At 40.4% G+C, this 19,453-nt stretch overlaps 1 protein-coding gene across 1 annotated transcript in view; it reads right to left on the bottom strand.

Moving 5' to 3' along the window:
- Positions 1-19,453, bottom strand: part of KIAA1549L (KIAA1549 like) — a gene marked incomplete at its 5' end in the record, with an annotated part of 277,300 nt that overhangs the window by 86,068 nt on the left and 171,779 nt on the right. Inside the window, 4 exons of the mRNA XM_019551019.1 lie at positions 2,161-2,184; positions 3,829-3,956; positions 7,444-7,634; positions 12,754-12,917. Of these exons, the coding sequence (XP_019406564.1) occupies positions 2,161-2,184; positions 3,829-3,956; positions 7,444-7,634; positions 12,754-12,917 (507 nt within the window). The remainder of the gene's footprint in view (positions 1-2,160; positions 2,185-3,828; positions 3,957-7,443; positions 7,635-12,753; positions 12,918-19,453) is intronic.

The following is a 19,453-nucleotide window of genomic DNA, read 5'->3' on the forward strand; positions in this document are numbered from 1 at the left end:
AGACTATTTTTTAGTTATTATGCAATCCCTTCTATTTACAGTACACAAACGCAAATCATGACAAATCTTTTTTGTAATAAAATTAAAATATGTTATAGTAGGTGTTTGACTTCTAATGTATGACTTGTTTTCTGCTGGTTCTAAGATGGCAACCACCCTCTGAAAAAGGGTATTTCTGGGGGGCAAAGAGAGGGACTTCTGGTGGCAAAGGTCAGGGGTTAGGGGGAGGGACTTCTAGTTCCAATATGGTGATAAGGGGGCGGGACAACTGTCAAGGTACGGAGTACCTTTGCAGCCTCCAACAGCTTGTTAACCAGCCCTCTGCCCAAAAGAATTGCCTGCCCCTGGGCCAGAGGCTGGAGCTCCCCCCAGTGGCCACATGGGAACATGGCAGGCTGTTCTGACCTGGGACTACATCTTGCCTCAGGCTGTCTGTTTGTACATGCCGGCCTATTCCCACTTACTATGCCGTAACTTCCTGCACAATAAATTTAAGCCAGTGTAAATGCATGTGTAGAGACACCCTATGAAAAAGAAAAGACAGTTCAAAACCTGATGAAGAGGGAACACTTTATTCAGCAAAAATGAATAGATCTTTTACTAAAGGAATGATTAAGAAGTTCCATTGGCTTATGAAGAGTTGAGTTTAATCATTTAGTTTTATCTTCTGTAAAAAAATCTCAAAACAGCCTCAGCTAAAGAGGCCTCCATAATATCAGTTTCTTCATTCATGACTATCTGGCTACCCTGGTTTCATGTTTGCTGTTCATTTGCCCTCACTGCTGAGAAGCTGTAGGCATGACTTTGGGGTGGGTATTGATAGAAACCATGTAGTTTATCTATTGAGTTAACACCCAAGACTGTCATTTTCCTGTATAACTAAATGTCAGTGAGGAATAGAATCTAAAATTGGTTTGTAACTATGGCAACTAATGAGCCAATCTAACTTGGAGTCCCCAAATCAATCATGTGACTTAGCCAGGGATTCAGTCCAATTTTCAGATGCTGATTTTCAGAGGAAAAAAATATGCTGTTCTTTTTCCTAACATGCATATTAGAGGTGTCAAGCTACAATCATGCTATATAGCTGGAGCAGTTTCAGACAAACAGCTAAAAGAAAAATAGCCCCTTTGTTAAATTGGAAGAACAAATGGTAACACATTCTAGTTATGCTAATTACCCTGGATAAAGATAAAGCTCCACAATAGAAACTACTACAGATGACAGCACTATCTGAAATCACAGAATTGGGAATTAGATATAAACCTTACCCAAGGAATTCAATCATGAATTGATTTTTTAATGGCAATGATAAAACACATTTAGCATAATATAACCAAAACATTTTTGGGTAGGAACCCTCCCTCTCAGGAGGCTAAGTGGGAAGACATTTTAGTAAGATACTCTACACAGACATCTCAGTAAGGGAGAGGCCCAGTATCTCCATGCCGGATCTGTGACTCCCCATTAGCTAAGCATTTTACTTATGCACACCCTGCCCTTTCTCTCGTTACAGACACCCTAAGCTAAGAAACACAATGGAAGTAGTTTGATACCAGAACATGATAGGACAGAATTTCAGAAACCCATCCAGAGGGAGGAAGGGCTGAATACCATGGGGTTTCCCTTTGCCAAGAGAGTTGTCAGGGCAGCTACAGGGCAACTGATCCACTGTTGCCAACAGCCTCCTAATGGTGGAGTAGGGATGAGCAAACAAGGATAGCTTCAGCAATCTCTCTCTAGCTGCACAATGTAGTGCACAATGCAGCAGCAAAGGTGCTTATTTGTGCGCACTATTACAGTGAGCACAAATTAGCACCTTTGCTGCTTTAATTAATGGGGAGGTTTCCTTTCCTTTGGCTCTGTTCAAATTCCCCTAACATCAATATAACATCTTGGTCTTTCTGCAGAGGACAGGAAAAAGAGGATGTCAAATACACAAGAGAATACTGCAGCTATTAGTTTCCCAGCATAGTTAGGGAAGCATACAGTCACTGCTTGCAAATCAGGATGAAGCTAAAATTACACTAAAAGGGAGATTTTAAATAAAAGGCCAATAAACAGCCACTACGCATGTGCTGGAGATATAGGAAAGCTCTGATCAGAAGAAATCACATTAAGGGTTAGTCAAATGTTTATCAAGGAACCAAAAGTTCTTACCAATTTTCTTTGAGGATTTAAAACCTATAAGTTAAAGAAAAAGAAACAAAAACAAAGTGATAATAACACCCGCACTAAAACATTTTGACTAGGTAAATTAAATTAACATTAAATGAAAGTGTATTATCTGGTTTAATGTTTTCTGAGAAGAAGAAATAATCACACTCTGAAAGTACAGTATTGAACTCTCAAAATCCCAAATGTTTTTGTCTCATAAAGCAAGCAATATTTGAATGAGTATGAACAAAGCAATAACTTTAAAAGCAGGCTGTTATGTGTAATTAGCATAACTTGTTTAATGTGACCTGTGAAAATTTAGGCCTAGATCCTAAAAGCTAAGGTCCTTATTGGTTTTAGTGGAGCAACCTATAGCCACAGCAGTGCACCACAATAGCTGTCATTGCAGGACTGGGTCTCTTTCTAGTAAGAAATCATATTTTTTCAATAGACAAATACAAACAACACAAATGTGCAACACATAGAAAAGGTGTTCTTGCCATAAATGTATAATACACAGGAAAACCATTTTAAAAGAGAACAACTCAATTATATCTATCCCATATTTCTCACAGAATGCACGAACAGGTAGTAAATGCAGGGGAACTGCAGACAAAATTTAAAAATATAATGTAATTTTTGCTGTACAGGATGACATTGCCTATTCTACTATGCATTTGGGTCTATTTATTATATTATGTTCTTGCTAAAACACACGAACTTTGCAAGCCACATCACAATACTTTATCAGATTATGATGATCACCATGGGAATTGCCATATGGACAATGAGAAAGTTCCACAGAGGCTACAGAGGTGATTTACTGAAGTAGGGATGGAAATAGTTTTGTATTGAGATTTTCTGTGTCCCTCAACCTCCCTTTCCAATCCTGCAACGTCTTATTAAAGAAAGATTTATATTTGCGCGCTGCCGACAAAATCCGAGGAGGTCACGTTACGTCTCATTTAGAGTCTGGCTTCACATGAAATATGTCCACAAAACCAGGGCTAAACCTCAAGAGAAATTAGCAAAGTAACAAGCAAAGAAAAACAAGAAGAGAGAGTCCAATATTCCTTAGATGCATCTTGTACATCTTAAATCCTAAAGCTGATATCATCAACAAAGGATTTGGAAACAAAGTTGAGTGCAGCATCACACCCCTTAGCGCAAGGGCAAGAGCTGTCATTAAGGGCGTTAGCAAAGAGAAGACAAAAGGGTGAAGGGTAATAGAGATCGGAAGCACTGCCACCATCACATCTTTTCAACAGTTTTTACCTGGTAAATCCATCTCATCAGATCTAGGCCAGATGAGAGGCAACAGCAATGAAAACGTATGTCCTAGGGTCCTATACAGGAAAACTGCAAGCCTAGTTTCACATGTTAAGAAGCCATGTGTCTCATGGCATTATGTGGCTGCTAAAATCTGTGAACAGTTGCAAAGGCTAATAACATGGAATAAATAACATACTGTTCTATGTGGAGTTTCATGACAGTACAGCTTATTATAGCACGGAAGGCAGAAAAGTGGGGAAAAGAAGGAGCATTGAAGAATAAATGCATAAAAGATTAGTAAATGTAGGACATAAAGGAGGAGGAGGGTTTCAACATGGGTATCTCTGTGGGAGTAGCTGCAGGCATACAGTAGACCTTTCATTAGGAAACACTTCTCACCATTTCTTTTTCTTCCCTCATCTTTTGTCACTTTCTGCTGTGCCATTACTTTCTGTGGAGAGCTTCTGCCTGAGCTGGGCTTTCCTGATTCGTTGGTGATGACAGAACCATTCTGACTAGGCGACCTGCTGTAAGTAACCATAGCAACAAGGAAGACTGTAAGTTTCTTCTGTATAAACCTCATTTCAAGGTTATTTCATCTGCACAGTTTGCATCACTGGCTTTGCAAGTCGGATTTTGTACAGAAAGGAGACAGGAAATAAGCTGCACAACAGCAACACAATGAAAGCAGGGATGCAACTACAATATTTAATGTTTTAATTTTTTTTTAATGTAGGTTCAGCCTTGAAGAGGATTTCAGTGAAACCAGGACTGATTATTTCTCTCGCACAAACCCACAGTGACACAAGGGAAATGCTGCAAAGGGCAAAAAACCACTATTATTAATTTAACATCTGTTAAGCAGGTCAAATAAAAGATGACCTTTGCTTTTATGCCAGTTTTTCAAGTATATAGCTAAGCAAATACACTCCAAGCCTTTCCCCACTACTTAGTCTGTATCTGCTTTTGATTATTTTGTCAGGCAGAACTTACACTCACCCGCTCACTTACACTGTCTTTTCTCCCTCTATACACTATAATGTTTAGCCAGTGCCAGTTTTTGCTGAGACTCCCTTGCTGTGAATGGTCGTCCTCCTTGTCATTGTATGCTTTGCTCAGTGTCCTCCAACTACTATGGCTACAAGTATGGAAGTGGGATGGTGGTCAGATATGTTGAGAAAGGGACAGTCTTCCTACAGAGAGCATGGGTAGGAACTCTTGTGTTCCTCTGGGCAAAAATATTCAGGACAGGTTCCTAATTTCTTTTTGGGTAGGCTAGGTACCATGCATCACTAGCTCAATTTAACAGCTAGTGAATAGGCCACAGTAAAAAAAAAATGTTTAACTAAATGTTAATACAGCAAGGGGGAGTTACCACAGAGTAGCCAGTTTCACAGTTGGAAACAAGAGGAATGAAATAAGCCTATCGTACCACCAGTCTAACCCATATGGCAGTCTACTATTAGCCAGAATGCTGCAGCAATGGTCATCAAAAGGAAACTCAAAGGGTAGATTCACAGAAAAACAGGACTGGCAGGGACCTCGGGAGGTCATCCAGTCCATCCCCCTGCTCAAGATAGGGTCATCCCTGCTTAAATCATTCCAGTCAAGTATTTGTCTGACTTGCTGTTTGGCTAAAACATATCTAACAAGATTTTACTGACAAATACTTTCCAAAGTATGGCTGCACAGTAAGTAATTTAATTAAATTCTATCACCGCCACAAAAAGTAGCTTTAAATCCATAGGCAGCATTGAGACAGACATGTCCTGAGGCACAGGGCAACCTTCTAAAGTCTCATTGTCTATGTATAACGTGCCTGGGGGGGGAGGTCAGACTGCCCCAGCTGAGGCAGGAGAAGAGGATACTTAATGCTACCAAACTGAAGAAAGTATCAGGTGTGGGGCAAACAGTGCTACCTCAGTGCCTTATTGCTTTTGGAGTTCAACAGAAGCCCTTTTATAATTAATTCACACAAAAGCTATGTCATTATGTTTTATCTATCTGGGAAGAAAAGAATGAAGCAGGTGCCCAGCCACTGCTCAACTTACCCAGTGGCTTTCCTTGTGGAAATTGCATTGTGAATTAATGTTGCTGGATGCAATTTTAACCCCTATAGAATCCTTGCCATGATGGTTAGTGATTCATTTCACACCGGCTAATAACTGCTTGGCTCCTGATAGGGACAGCTTCCAGTGAAACAAACAGCAGCTGTATCCCTATAAAATGGCTGTTGCTTCCACAGAGCTTCTAAGTGCTCCTCTTTTAAAAGCATCATGCATATCTATTTATTATGGATTTTAAAAATGATAAAGTATATAATATGAATCACTTCATGAAAAGTCTGTTGCAAACCTTCTCCCATCACCTATTAGATAATAGTGCAAAGAGCCTAATCCCACTCACTTTACTAATACAAGTAATCCTGATGTTAGTGAAACTACCTGTAGCAGAGAAGATGCAACTCTCATTGAGTACTGCAATATATTTGCAATACTCAGTCTACATAGAAACTGCTTTCCAGTGATTCCCTGAATAGGTATCTAGTCTGCCAATCAATATTTGTCTAGGAATGCAAGGATTAATTACAAGATTTTGCATATCCAAAATGTTGAAGTGTTTGGATCACTTTTTGTAGAGTCAATGGAGAGAATTATATTCTGTCTGTGTATCTGTCTGACATAAGTCAGTAATCAAAGAGTCTTGAAAAATTCTTTAAAGAATAGTTCCTGGAAATGCTTATCGTTCAGGAGGGCAAGCACCTTCAGCTGTTACAATGCTAATCTCCCATTTGGCACTTTATCATGCAACAGAAAACATTGAAAAGGACAAGTATTATTCAGTTCATATAAACTAGATAATCTGATTCTTATGATCTGTGATACATTGATTTATAGCATACAGCACACATGACTCACACTAAAAGCTGGGAGCAAGATTTTAGAGAAACAAACTGATCTTAGGAACTAAGACAGGATTTCTTAACGAGTTTCTTCTGTTTACCAATTTATACCATCTCTCAATAGCCTCTTATATAATGGATTATCTGACATGAGTAACACACAGAATTACCAAAATCAACATGTCAGTAAACACTCAGAAAATTCAGTTTAATAATGAAGTTTTCTAGAATTTCCATTCCTCTGAAGAGTGGTATGCACTGGTAAGTGTATAAGATGAATTAACTCAAAAGATTTAGTTTCCTAGAAAATTTCCCTACCCAAACCAAAATAACCTTTCTTTAGTTAATCAGATTCCCAAAGATATGGCTATTATAACTGCAGTGAAACTGACATTAACTGTATTCTCACTGCTAAAATACTAGATTTACTTTTGCTTTACTTCCTTTATTATCAAACTTTTAAGAACAAGAAAAAAGGCTTACATTTCTCAACTATAAAATGAATTCAAATAATCCTGTTCCATTACAGTGAATAATATTAGAAACAACTAATTCTTACTATAGGCACTTCGGCACTTTTGAGTGCTTCTTATACATGTTCATAACACTGTTGTTATATGTACTCTGGATTCTGAGACATGCTATCAACAACATAATTTAGGGAGAGCTTTAGTTTTGGTCCTTTATTCAGTCCTTAATAAGGCTATAAGAGGTAGATCCTCAGTTGGTAGTCACAATCAATGGGTCACAATCAATGGAGTTTTGATGGTTCACACCCACTGAGGATCTTCCCCATAGTTCATTTGTAAACTCCAGATATAGGCCTAGATTTTGAATGCCATTAAAGTTCAGATCTGTAGCACAGCACTAGCACTCATGTTGGCAGCTTCCCATTCATCTCTTCTGAGTTATAAAGTCTGCTAAATCTCCAGTTATTATCCTACTCTCTTTAGCAATCCTACATGCTGAATAACATTAGTAAAGGCCAAGCACTTTTGTAAAGAAACAAAATGCTATAGGCATTGCATGGGTGCCAAACTCATTGTGGTTTTATCTGCTGCCAGCAGCATCCAGCCCACTCCATCCCTCAGCTGAAATTGGCCACTGCGTACCTTTTCCTTGTTTCATTGGACTTGGCAGTTTTAATGGTGCTTCCATCTTGAGTAATTTCTCTTTCCTGAGAGGCAGGTGCATCTCTAACTGGAAGTGGTAGCACTACAGTCTCCTGAGTTACAGGCAAAACCTCATCTTCAGCTCCCTGCTGACCTAAATGTTGCTTGGCATAGTCAAAGCCTTGCACAGGCTGCAGAGAAGAAGAAAAATGGTATTCCAACAAGCATCATATATTAGTATAAGATTTTTTGTTATTACCTATTAACTTCTCTAATTATGTGCATCATGGTGAAAAGTTGTAGCCATCATTGTAATACAGTTAGCCGACAGTGATACAGTATGGTCATCAAGCTTTTGTTCAACATGTTGCTAAACATTGATTAATGGATACAAAATTGTCCCTGTTTTTAGTTAACACCCCCCCCATGATAACTCAGACTTGCATAGGAAAAGGAAAAAGAAAAGAGAAGAGAAGGGTGGAAATTCAGGGGGTGGGAGGGAAGGAGAGGAGAGGGAGGGAAGTTGGCTAGAAAATGAAAATCCCTCCCACAAAAGGAAAACAGAAGTCCTTTTTGTCTTCCCATCCTTCTCTACTGCCCAGCTTCAGCCCCCTGGCTGCGTCCCTGGAAACCTCTGTAGAGAGAAAGTGAAAATGACAAGTTCTATCTAGGAAGGCAGCTGCCATTTCAATTTTCTTGCTTGATGGCTAATTTTTTGGCAAAATCAAAATTTTAATCTGGAAAATTTTAATTTTGGGGAGAAATGGCATTTGCTATTGGTTAATCACAAAAATCCTAGCTGGCTCTATGAAAAGAGTCTTTCATATATAACAATAATGAGATTCTGATGTGGCTAATGACAAAATGCTATAAAGTAAAATGCTGGTGTTTTTCACTTTTCCAACACATGCCATGTAACATTCTAGTAACATATCAAAAGTATAAAAATAGCACTTGAAAAAGATTCCTTCAGGCTCTTAAGAAGTTAACAAATATTTTAGGTGTACTGGAAAAAATCCACCTAGTTTTAAACTTCACAGATGGGTCAAAACAGTGAGATATTCACAGTACCTTCTGTTTTTTATACACATTTGCTCCATTTCTGTCCCTTGTGGCTATAAAACAGATACAAGAGAGGCTGATAGCTTTATAGGTATCTCAGTCTGAAAAATTATGTAATGTCCTTAAAAGTCCCTATTTCTGCATAAGGGGACCTGTCTCACATTTTAAGCCTCCTACTTAACACTACTCTGAAATTTCCTTTAACCTGACAAAGAAAGTTGGCATCCATTTGAGAAGCAACTTCAGTGGAAATATATTAAAGAGGTAGTAAATGGACTAGCATTAAATTGGGTCAACAAAGTCTTAGCAAATTACAGCAGTGAGCCTTTCAACATATTACAACATATTAGAGAAATGCCAGTTTGCCATGAAAAAGCCCTGCTGGCAAACCACAATGATGTCTCTCCCCTGAAGGGAGCTGAATGTTTCCCCTTCATAGTGAAGGAAAAGTACCACAGAAGCAGTCATTAAATTAGCCTTATGAAGAGAGGAAAAGACAGACAAGGCAAGCCATGCAAAGGACTGCTAGAGAATGCCATAATACCATAAGCCACCACAGACTCTGAAATTCTGACTAAAATTAAGGGTTCAAAGTCTTCACTTACATAGGTTAATTGCTAGCCTACACAATCAATGAATGGGGCAATAAGACAGAAAATTGTTACAAGACTGATATATAACAGCACTTTTCTCATCTGACGCACTGAAATTGTATAGATACACTACAAATACACTTCTATCTTATGGAAAAAGCAAGAATCAAAGAGCACAAATATCTTAACAGAAGTATAGAAATGTGTAACCCTGATCTCTCAGATTCCGATGATTATTTTTTGAGGTGCTACTTATCCCAACATCAAATAAAACTGTGTAAAAGGAAGAGCTAGAAAAATGATTCTTGTTAGCTGATATACTGTACTAAAGAGCATTTAATCCAGGAACTCTGACACGTGAAAGGCACCATAACTAGACGGCCTTACCACCCTGAAGGGAACTGGCAACACTACAACAATAATTCATGATGATGATTTACTCAGCACTGGAGGAAAACATATCTGTAACCCCACATTTCTGCAATAAGTGGGATTTGGTGGATAGTTTTGAAATGATATTTTAATATCATTACTCAGACCATTTCTTATATTGGCTGGATGAGGGTAAAAAGAAGAGTATGCACTGTAACTGGGATTTGGCATGGTGATGTAAAAGCTGAAAATATTAAAACACAATCACCATACATATTCCTATTCTGGTTTGTTATTTTTCTTTATATGTTGGTCTCATAAATGAATGGTATTTTTTTTATCTCGTGGCCTGCAGCATTTGACTCAGACTGTGGCTTTTATCTCTATTTACCTGCTATCTTATTCTTTCTTGTTGTTTTAGAAGAAAGAAAAAGTGACAGATTAGAAAATAAGATTATCAGCTTTTAAAAGAATGATATAAATTAGAAAGCAAGAGAAGCAAAACAAATGAATGAATGAATGATTGAAGGAACGAACGAAAACAAACTTAACATCTGCCAAAAAACCCAGAACAAATACAGCATTTAAAGATTATTAAAACACTTTTCCCTCAGTTCATTTACTTGCTGATACAGAAAAATCTCACATACATCAGTCTGTACTTTTTTATTTTTGATCTGGTAAAGTCAGACAAAACAAATGGTAACAATACCTTTTCTCTGATGCCCAGCACAAATGCTGCTGGCTGTTAAATCAATTGTGAATGGCAAAAGAATTTAACACTACACTCAAGAAAGATACTATAAACTACACTATTTATAAGCAGCTAATGTTTTCTAACTTTATTTATTCAGCCATCAGTATGTTACCACAAAAGGGTTGTTTCCTCTATTCCCATGCACAAGCAACAACCCTGTTTCCATATCATATTGCAATCTATAGAATGCTATTTAATGCTAAAGATTTCATTACCCCTTTATGCTTTGTTCATTAATTTAATTCCATTCACACAAGAAGAATTCTGAGAAATGATGTAGTAGGCAGCTCTTCTATGTGAAGAACTGCAGTACCCCTCTGTTCACAGCAGCAGTAAGACTGCAGCAATGAATAGGCAGGTTCAGGCTGCTGGTTTCCCTTGATACAAGACTTTTGAAATCACAGCACATAAAATGGCACCACTAAAAAACAAAAACAGCTGATACCAAAGACAAAGAGGGCTTTCCACACAGTTTGAATTTCCTCTGTTTCCAACAATTCAGAGAACATCCAAAGGGTACCAAAACCCTGATAAGCCAAATTGAAAGATCAACTATACAGGAAAAGAAATTTTAAAGCTGCATTTTAAACTGAAAATATCCATCTAATGCAATTTAATTTTCAGAGCAGCTTTCTGTCCAAGAACATCTGAAGGTATCAAGTGATTTCAGGCACATTGGTAGCTAATCAATTTAAATATTCAATTTAAATATGGTTTAGATGCGTCACACTCAACCATCTGTAGTGCCCATCTTTACACTTAATGGTTCAGCAACAATAATAGCTCTGGTAAGTCAGGGCAAAAAGAAATTGGTCTTCTTGGGTTATGAACAGCCGTTCACTTGCAGCACTTTGTAGCATAACAAAAATACAATGCTATGGGGGTGTACAGACATCCCAGCCTTTTGGTACTTTACCCACCTCCAAAGCAGAGATACTTGTTTCCAGCTGATGCCACATGGACATCAGCTAGAAGCAGCTGCAGCAGAGAAGCAACCTCCAGCAACCAGTGAGGGCAACAAGCCTTGCCCTCCTTACCCCCACCACCTCTGTGGGGAAACCAGATCATCTTCAGGGGAGGGAACAGGATATGCTCACTGGCAACCAAGAGCTATGCTTGCATTATAAAGCCCTTCAATCTTATATCAACTTACTGCACTGGGATTTGTTTTTCCCTATATCTGTAACTTTTTATTTTTGGTGTTAAGTCCCATTTATGGTTTGGTTGTACAGGATAGACAAAGATATAGGAGTGCAATACTGATGTCATTGTTTTGACCAGACTTGCATAAAATTTCCACTCCTAAACTATGCCACACACCAAAAATAAACACAGGATGTTCCCAGATGAAGAAGGGAGGCACACACACGCATTATGCTTTTTCTCTACTTTCCTTTCCATCTATGTTTTTCAGAGCAGTCCTTGTAGATGCAATTCACTGAACTCACACTGTCTGTATTACTCAGAAAGAAAGCAGTGATTTTATCATTTCAGTTCCTTGCTAACCCAGACCAGTGAAGCCAGGAAGGAGAGTGAAGGGGTAGAATGGTATACATACATACTCATTATCCCCCACAAAACCTTATCAGTCCAGACTTTGTTTTTGGTGGTTTGTCAGTGCCCTGGGGGAGGACAGTGGTTTGCCCACCCTAAGAGCTGAAATTTGAATAATGATGTAGCCTACTTGGTGATTTAGTTGCCTTCCCATTGTGGAGATTTTAAAGCAGAATATATACTTGTAGAGAGAGATTTAAATTGGGAATTTATCTGCCATGACAAAGTCCCTTTAATTTATATGGCTTCTTAAGAGAAGCAAATTGTCTCAACACTAGAAGCTATATTTACAAGTCAATTAAAAGTACAAAAATGCAAAAGAAAAGAATGGTGGGGGGGAAATGTCACCTTTTCTGAATCACTAATTGGCTGGAACAGCTCTAATTTAGGGCTAGAGTCTCAACTATTGTCAGACACAGAACTTTAGCTATTCAAGTCCTATTAGTGATAATAGGGCTTGTTTTGTAGAAGTTCTATGCATAGAATTAAGGATGTTGCCTTTAAGAAAAATGTATCTTTGGAAAAAATAATCCAAGTTTGATTTTCCATTTCTCTCTACTTCCCCAATTTACAGAAGCAGCAAATGCCATGTAGGAAGCCTGCTCGGCCCTATGGGAGGGAACAACTTGCATCAATGAACAAATTGATAGCACACTCTTGATGGTTAGAGAGAACTCGGAGAAGGTCTAAGAAGAATTCTGTCGTCTTCTTGGATGGAAGCATGATTACTGTGACAGGAGGTGTCTCAAGAGGTGCGGAGCTAAGGAAAACTGGCAGGGCATGGGTCTGTCATATTGCTCCAAAGGAAACAAAAGTTCTACAATAGCACAGAAAGTCCTATTCCAAGTCTACCCCCCTTGTAAACTCACAAATGTTCTTCAGATGCATTTAGCAAAGGAACTGAAACATGAAACCTTCAGAAAAGAAATGGGTGCTCAAAATCAAGACATTTCTCATTGCATAAACACATACTTTAGCTCTTTGAGGCAGGTTCATCATGGTGTCTGGCTTGAAGTCGTTCTTGTTCTTCCTGCACAGAACTGCTGTGATGATGATAATGATAACTGTAACCACGGCAATTGGAGCCAACACAGCCGCAATGATCCACAAGTTGTTGGGTGGATTTTTCACCACAGCTGAATAAATTACAAATCAGAGTCAGTGCTCCATCACCATTTCCTGTGTAAAAGCAGTATTAGAACTGGCAGGGTACAGCCAAAGTAGCCTTCATGTACTAATTATCATGAAAGGATGGTGATGATGATCGACTTAGATTTTTACAATAAAAAAAATGGATCAACAGACTTTCACAATCAATAGTTTCAAGTTGTTTAAATCACAAATTACTAGCTCTCCTCTCAAGTCCAGGATCTCAGTTGCACTTAAATGTCTTCTTCACAGTATAAGCAAGGCATGGTAAATGCAACATATGGCAGGTTGGTAGCATAGCAAAGGTGGGGCGGGCAGCACACCAGCCCTGGGCACCAATTTAGAAAGGGCACCAAAGTAGTAACTACCAGAGGGCCTGTGCCATAGTATGGTGCCAGGAGACCAAGATGTGGCAGTAGCAGCATAAGTCCAGTAAGACTCCTGTGCTCAGTACACCCTGCCCCTCTCCAGGGTCTTTGGTCTGGCCCAAAAAATTGTTAGTTACATCTCTGCCATAGGTATTTTCCTAAAATAAAAAGCCAAGACACAGATACTATCTATCCCATTTACCCCAGTCCTGCTTCTATAAAAGTTATTGGTTCAGATTCACAGAAGCTGTAAATTGGCAAAGTTCCTTTGATAATGAGGATGCTATGACCACTCACAGCTACTAAGAAAAAGGCTCATTAAGAGTTTTGCAACAAACACTTGTGAAAAAGAGCTCTTTTCTTATTAGTGTTGCTGTTGTGTTTTTCTGATTCTTTGGTATCATAGAGGGATTACGTCTTTTTAATTATTTCTTGTAAAAATGTAGGGGCAGGAAGAGTTATGTCCAGTCATATTGATAATTGTACCAGAATATAAATCACAGCACTAAGGGACCCTCTATATGTGCAAGTAAAGACACAATGGGATCTAATGCGCAATCCACACAATTGTGCCTCTTGCCATGCCACACATGCAAGGCAAGAGGCATGACTGTAGGCTTGCATCTCAGACCCTATCATGCTTTATTACCAGTGAAGGGGAAGCCTGATCCCAGGCTCCCCCTGCTCCAACAAAAAGCAATGTCCCACCGTTGGGAGCCCCCTCAGTTGACACGGACCCCAGCTGCATATGTGCCTCAGGCACCCCCCACAGCTGGGAGATTGCAACTGCTGCAATCCCTTAGCCATGGGGGCACGCCATGCAGCTGTGCCCCTGCAGCTGGGAACCCTGTCAGCTCATTGTAGCTGGGAGATCACAGCAGCTGCATCTCCCAGTCATATTGGTGTGTGGGGTGCTCCTACGGCTGGGAGCCCTGTCAGCTGATGGGGTCCCAGCTGTGGGGGCATATGCTCCTGTGGCTGGAAGCCAGCATCAGCTGGGAGCTCCCAAGCTTTGGGATGCACATGGACCCCCACCAGCTGGGAACCCCAATCTCTAAACAGGTCTCCAAGTCATCAGAGCACAGGCTACACGTGCAAATTAAACCTAGATAGAAACTGGCTATAAAATTATTACACATTTTCCAGCAATAACTTTATAGCTGGCTGAACTTTTTTAAGGTACCATAGTTAATTTAGATGTATAGCCAGCCTAATTAATTGTGCAATTCACCAGGTAACTGTGTAATATACGTAACATATAGCAAAGGGCCTAATACACATCCTCAACTATTTGTTAGTGCACATTCATATGGAGGGCAATATTGCTAAGATTCTGAATCCATTTGATATGAATGAATCTCCTGGTATGTATCTTAAAATAACTTGCTGCATTTTCTCATTTCATTTCCTTTCAGAATTGCTTATGCTAATCACTATATTACATCCTTAATTATTTGATTATGAAAAGCTTACCATGATTTCTATATTCTTTTGGCTCCAGATGTAGAAAAGACAACTGTGTAAATATCACTAGTGGCCATGTACAGGTGCTAGATTTGTGCCTTTTTCCCAGCACAAAAAGAGATCATACATTCATTCAAGGGCTTTCTCACAGCAGAAAAATAGCTCTTTTCCAAGAAGGTTCTACCACTGTGAACCAGGTAGACCTCTCCCTTCCCACACTAAATTGAATGACTGTTTCTCTCTGGTGTTGAATACACCCAGTATCCTACAGCCCCTTGCTCTCCCTTCCTCCAAAGGAAGGAGTGAGCTGTCAGGGAGCCCTGTAGGAACCCTATCCCCTGTTCTGCCAATCAGCTGACTAGTAGTAGAAGTTGGGGAGCCGTTCTCCTGCAGCAAAACTGTTCCAGAGCCCCGGGAAGGTTCCTGCCACAGGAGAAAAGCCCCCACCCAGTGAACTCCTCCCTTTCCACCGAGAAGCATTTGTGGGATAGGGGATAGCTGTGCTACAGCTGAAAGTCTGCCTGAGCGCCGCATGCCTTGCCGCCATAATGAAACACTCCCACCTCTCCCTACATTGCTCCAAGCTGGCCCAGAGGTATGCAAGCAGTGGGGACTATTCTCCTGTGGGGGGAACTAGGAGGGTTTGTACCATGGGAGGAGGTCCCTCCCCTCCCACAAATCAGCTGATTGTCAGAATAAGGGAGACCTCCCTCAGCTGCTCTCTAAAAAGCAGCAGCTGCCAATTGCCACTTGGCAGCCTGCCCCTTCTCAGGCAGGGCACAGGGTACGCAGTCAATTAAAAAGCTCCCGTAAGGGAAGGGGGCCCAGTGAACAGCTCTCTAGTGCCTTCTAGCAGGACAGCTAGCTTGTGTAGGTCTCTAGCGAGAGGGCTGGAAAGCATGTATGCTCCAACTCCCAGGCTGTTTTCCTATCAGTGAGAATTTCAGAAAGATGCTATGGCCACTGAGAAGTTCCTCAACAGTTACCCCATTTTTCTTTTTGATTTAATACAAGCTACCAGGACCTGATTCTGGAAGCTGCAGAGCATTTTCAGCTTCCATTGGCTTGACTGACTGTTGATGGCACTGAGCTCTTTCCAACACTGGACATCTAACTACAGTAGTTACTTCACAGCTAGTTGAAAGCATGTTTTGGGCCTGACCCACAACTCCTTTTGTAGTCAGAGCTAATTACGTTGTACAAGGAAGTAGCAGAGTCATATGATCTGTGATGTTTTGCATTCAAGCTAACAGTAACTGCATGCTTCATTGGATCTTTAAGGGCTAGTATAATCCCTGAATGTTAAGTGTCCCTTCTCTGAGAAAGGTTCCCTCTTTAATGATCCTGTGTAAATAAATGAATAACACTGTAACAGCTAGTTAAGGGAGAGGTCTTGGTCCGCCCTTTTTCTGAAAAGCAAAGGCTTTAGCTTGGGCCAAATTTTATCTAACAATGCCCATTTTAATTACCAGCTACCACAGTGGCACTAGTGAATAACAAACACTTGTAGCAGAGGTTCCTAACTGCTGAAAGATGAGTAGGTATTTCTGAAATCTCTCTGAAGAGGACAGAGAAAAAGGACAATTGTGTGCTTAATACACAGGACTGAGGCTCAAGAGATCTGGTTTCTGCTATTATCTCTGTCACAGACTTCCTGCGTGATTTAGGATCAGGTGCTTCAGACCTGACCCAATGCTCACATAAATCAACAGATCTTATTTCCACTGATTACCACGGGCTTCAGAATAATCATGTTTTTTCCTACCTTTTGTCATGTCTACTCAGACTGTAAGGTCCTCAAGTCAGGTATTTTCTATCTCAAAGTGCAGCACCTGTTACAGCAGGGCTGCTTTATTACAATACAAATCATACTATGTAAGAGTGAAGTGCTTGTTATAGAGCTTTCTTACAATTACAGATAAATACTCATGTCCAAAATGAAGCAATGGGAATATTTTCTTTCCACTGTAAAATATTCAGATTGTTCCTTCTGGTCAAATGATCTAATCTCAGAGTTTTAGCGTAGAGTCTTCTTCATGTTACACTCCCAAATGGCAACTCTACCTAGCCACGTAACTGACATTTTTGGGGCACTTATGCATAGTTTGCAATCCTATTCTACTTAAAGTCGCTTACCCAGACCTCCTTTTGAAGCAGCCTCTCCCCTCACTTGGGGCAGCCAAGAGAGCGAGATCTGGAGTGAGATGAAAGCAAGCAAGCCAGAAGATGGTGGCTCAGTGAGACAGATACCACTGTAAGAGAGTGGGTGGGGGCTACATTCTAATCTGGACCTTTGCTCTTTATCTGGTGAATATTAAATGCAAGGGCCAGTGGCTCAGCTTCAAAGGGAGGACTAGAGAGAGAACTGGATAATACTTAACCTATGGCCTGGTGGGTAGTGTTGTGAAGTTGGAGAGATACACGTTTGGAGAATTTCCTGGGTGAGTGACACAGCATCCTCCTTCCCCACCGCTGTTTTTGTTGGGCTACAATATGGGGATTTATATTCAGGTATGTGTATACAGAATCCCAGCCCATGCACAGCCTACTGAACGTACGTGTGTCCACACCATAGGTAAAATAAAATTGCAAATATTGTGTAAGTGCCAAAATGGCAATTATGCAGCTAGGAAAATGTCATTTGCTAGTGTAAAGGTAAATGAGATTCTGCCTTTTGGTACCCAAAACCAAAAATGTTTTTTATGTGCATTTGTCATATCATGCTGTATGGAAACTTTATTTCAGTTTGGATGGCAGTCTACAGCTGAGGGAGGCTGCCTTATAAAACTGTACAAGCATGCAGTATATGCAGCTATCTATTTGAAAATATGAAACATACCCAAAACTAGTCAGTATATTTTTCCGATTTATAGATGTTTTAATGGGGAACAATATAATTTGTATTTAAGTTAACATAATTTATGCAAACAGGGATCAAAATTAGTGTTTTCAGCAGAAAAAAATTTAAAAATCAATCATTCAGTAGCATCTAACTCAGGACCAGACCAGGCGACATATTGCAGTCACTGGTTATGGTACTACTGTACCATTTGAGCCTGTTTTGTGATTTAATCTCATGCTTATTGCCAATCTTTAATCATTTGTTACAATTAGTTCCTCTTTTGCTATCAATTTGCTATGCAGCTGTTCCAAGTGCTTGATTCATGCAGATAGGAAGGCTGATTTGTGACAGGGTGCCTAGCATGCCTGTCACTTTAAGAAGAGAGATGCCTCTAGCTCAGGCAGCCAGGTAAAACACCTGACTGAAGGGAGGCGGGGCTTAAGGTATATATAAGCCCAGGGCCTGAGATAGGCCGGCAGTCTCATCCAGGTAGCTGACAGGGATGGAGCTCCTGAGCAGCAGCTGGGACCTCCTTACCACCCCTTAGTCCATTCCACAAACCACCAGACGCTCCCCAGCCCAAAGGCTGCAGACCCACAGATGTGCTTGGTGTGAAAAGGCTGCTGAGAGTGATTCTGGCTCACACCAAGCATGTCTGTGGGTCTGCACCCTTTGGGCTGGGGAACATCTGGTGGTTTGTGGAACAAACTACTAAAGGGAGGTGAGGAGGTCCCAGCTGGCCTAGGGAGGTATGGGCCAGAGGGCCCAGAGCAGGGGGCCAGAGGGCTCATAGAGTAGGTAGGGCCAGGGTGCCTGTAGGCTTCACTGAGCTAGGAGCGGGGCCAGGACTCAGGGAGGACCAACAGCCTAGAAGAGCCACAGATGGATACTGGCAGGGCTGGAGAGCCTATGGGTCTCAAGGGGCCTAGGAGTGGGGCCAGGGTCTAAGGAGAAGAACCAAAGGCCAGGAAGGCCACAGCCAGAGACTGAGGGGGCTATAGCTCAGAGGTGCTTGGTGTAAAAATGAACAGAGACAAAAGCTCTTACCCTATAGGGGTAGTTATGATCTGATTAGCATGTGCGACATCTGCAAGGCATTGGCATGGGTACTGGGGAGGGAGAGCCCATGTAATTAGCCCTTAAGGCAGTGAGTACAGTCGTCTGAGCTCAGGAGTGTGAGACCAGGCTTGGGGAGCCCTGGGGCAAGCCTCCCTTTTTCTAGAAGATAAATACATCAAGGCATGGCAGAAAAGGGGAAGAAGAGATTGCCCAAAGAGAGAAGTTGATAAGTGCTGAGGGTGCTCCAGGTTTGATTGGATAGGTTTGATTCCAAAGGGATAAATATCTCAGCATTCAAAATGGAAAGGTTAAATTAGTCAAAAACTTAAAATCATATCTACCATACAATATAAAATTCAAAACTCCACCATGCATTCAAAACACTGCACCAGGAAGGCAGAACAAAATCTACCCTGGGATCCAAAAGGACCAGTGGTTTTTTTTTAAATCTGAACATGAACTTAATGTCCTTCAAATCACTAATGGAACTGCTAAGAAAAAAAAGGAGCTTTCATTTTACCTTGCAAGAATAATTACACTTCATTTTTCCTCTACATTTTTCTGAATTAGTTTATTGTACCTTCATACTGGAAATTGCATACACAAAATAAAACATTCAGTACACTAACCTCTTGGATCAATCTCCCTAATTAATTACCTGCTTTCCATTATCAACAGCGTCATGCAACTTAAAAAGCTCTGACAGGTGAAAGTGCATGTCTCTAAAGAAATTTTTTCTATTGGTATTCGGATTTCTGCAGCTGCTTTATATACATTAAATCTGAGGGAC

This window comes from Crocodylus porosus, unplaced genomic scaffold (genome assembly GCF_001723895.1).
Source record: "Crocodylus porosus isolate Cpor-Errol unplaced genomic scaffold, CroPor_comp1, whole genome shotgun sequence".
NCBI lineage: Eukaryota > Metazoa > Chordata > Crocodylia > Crocodylidae > Crocodylus > Crocodylus porosus.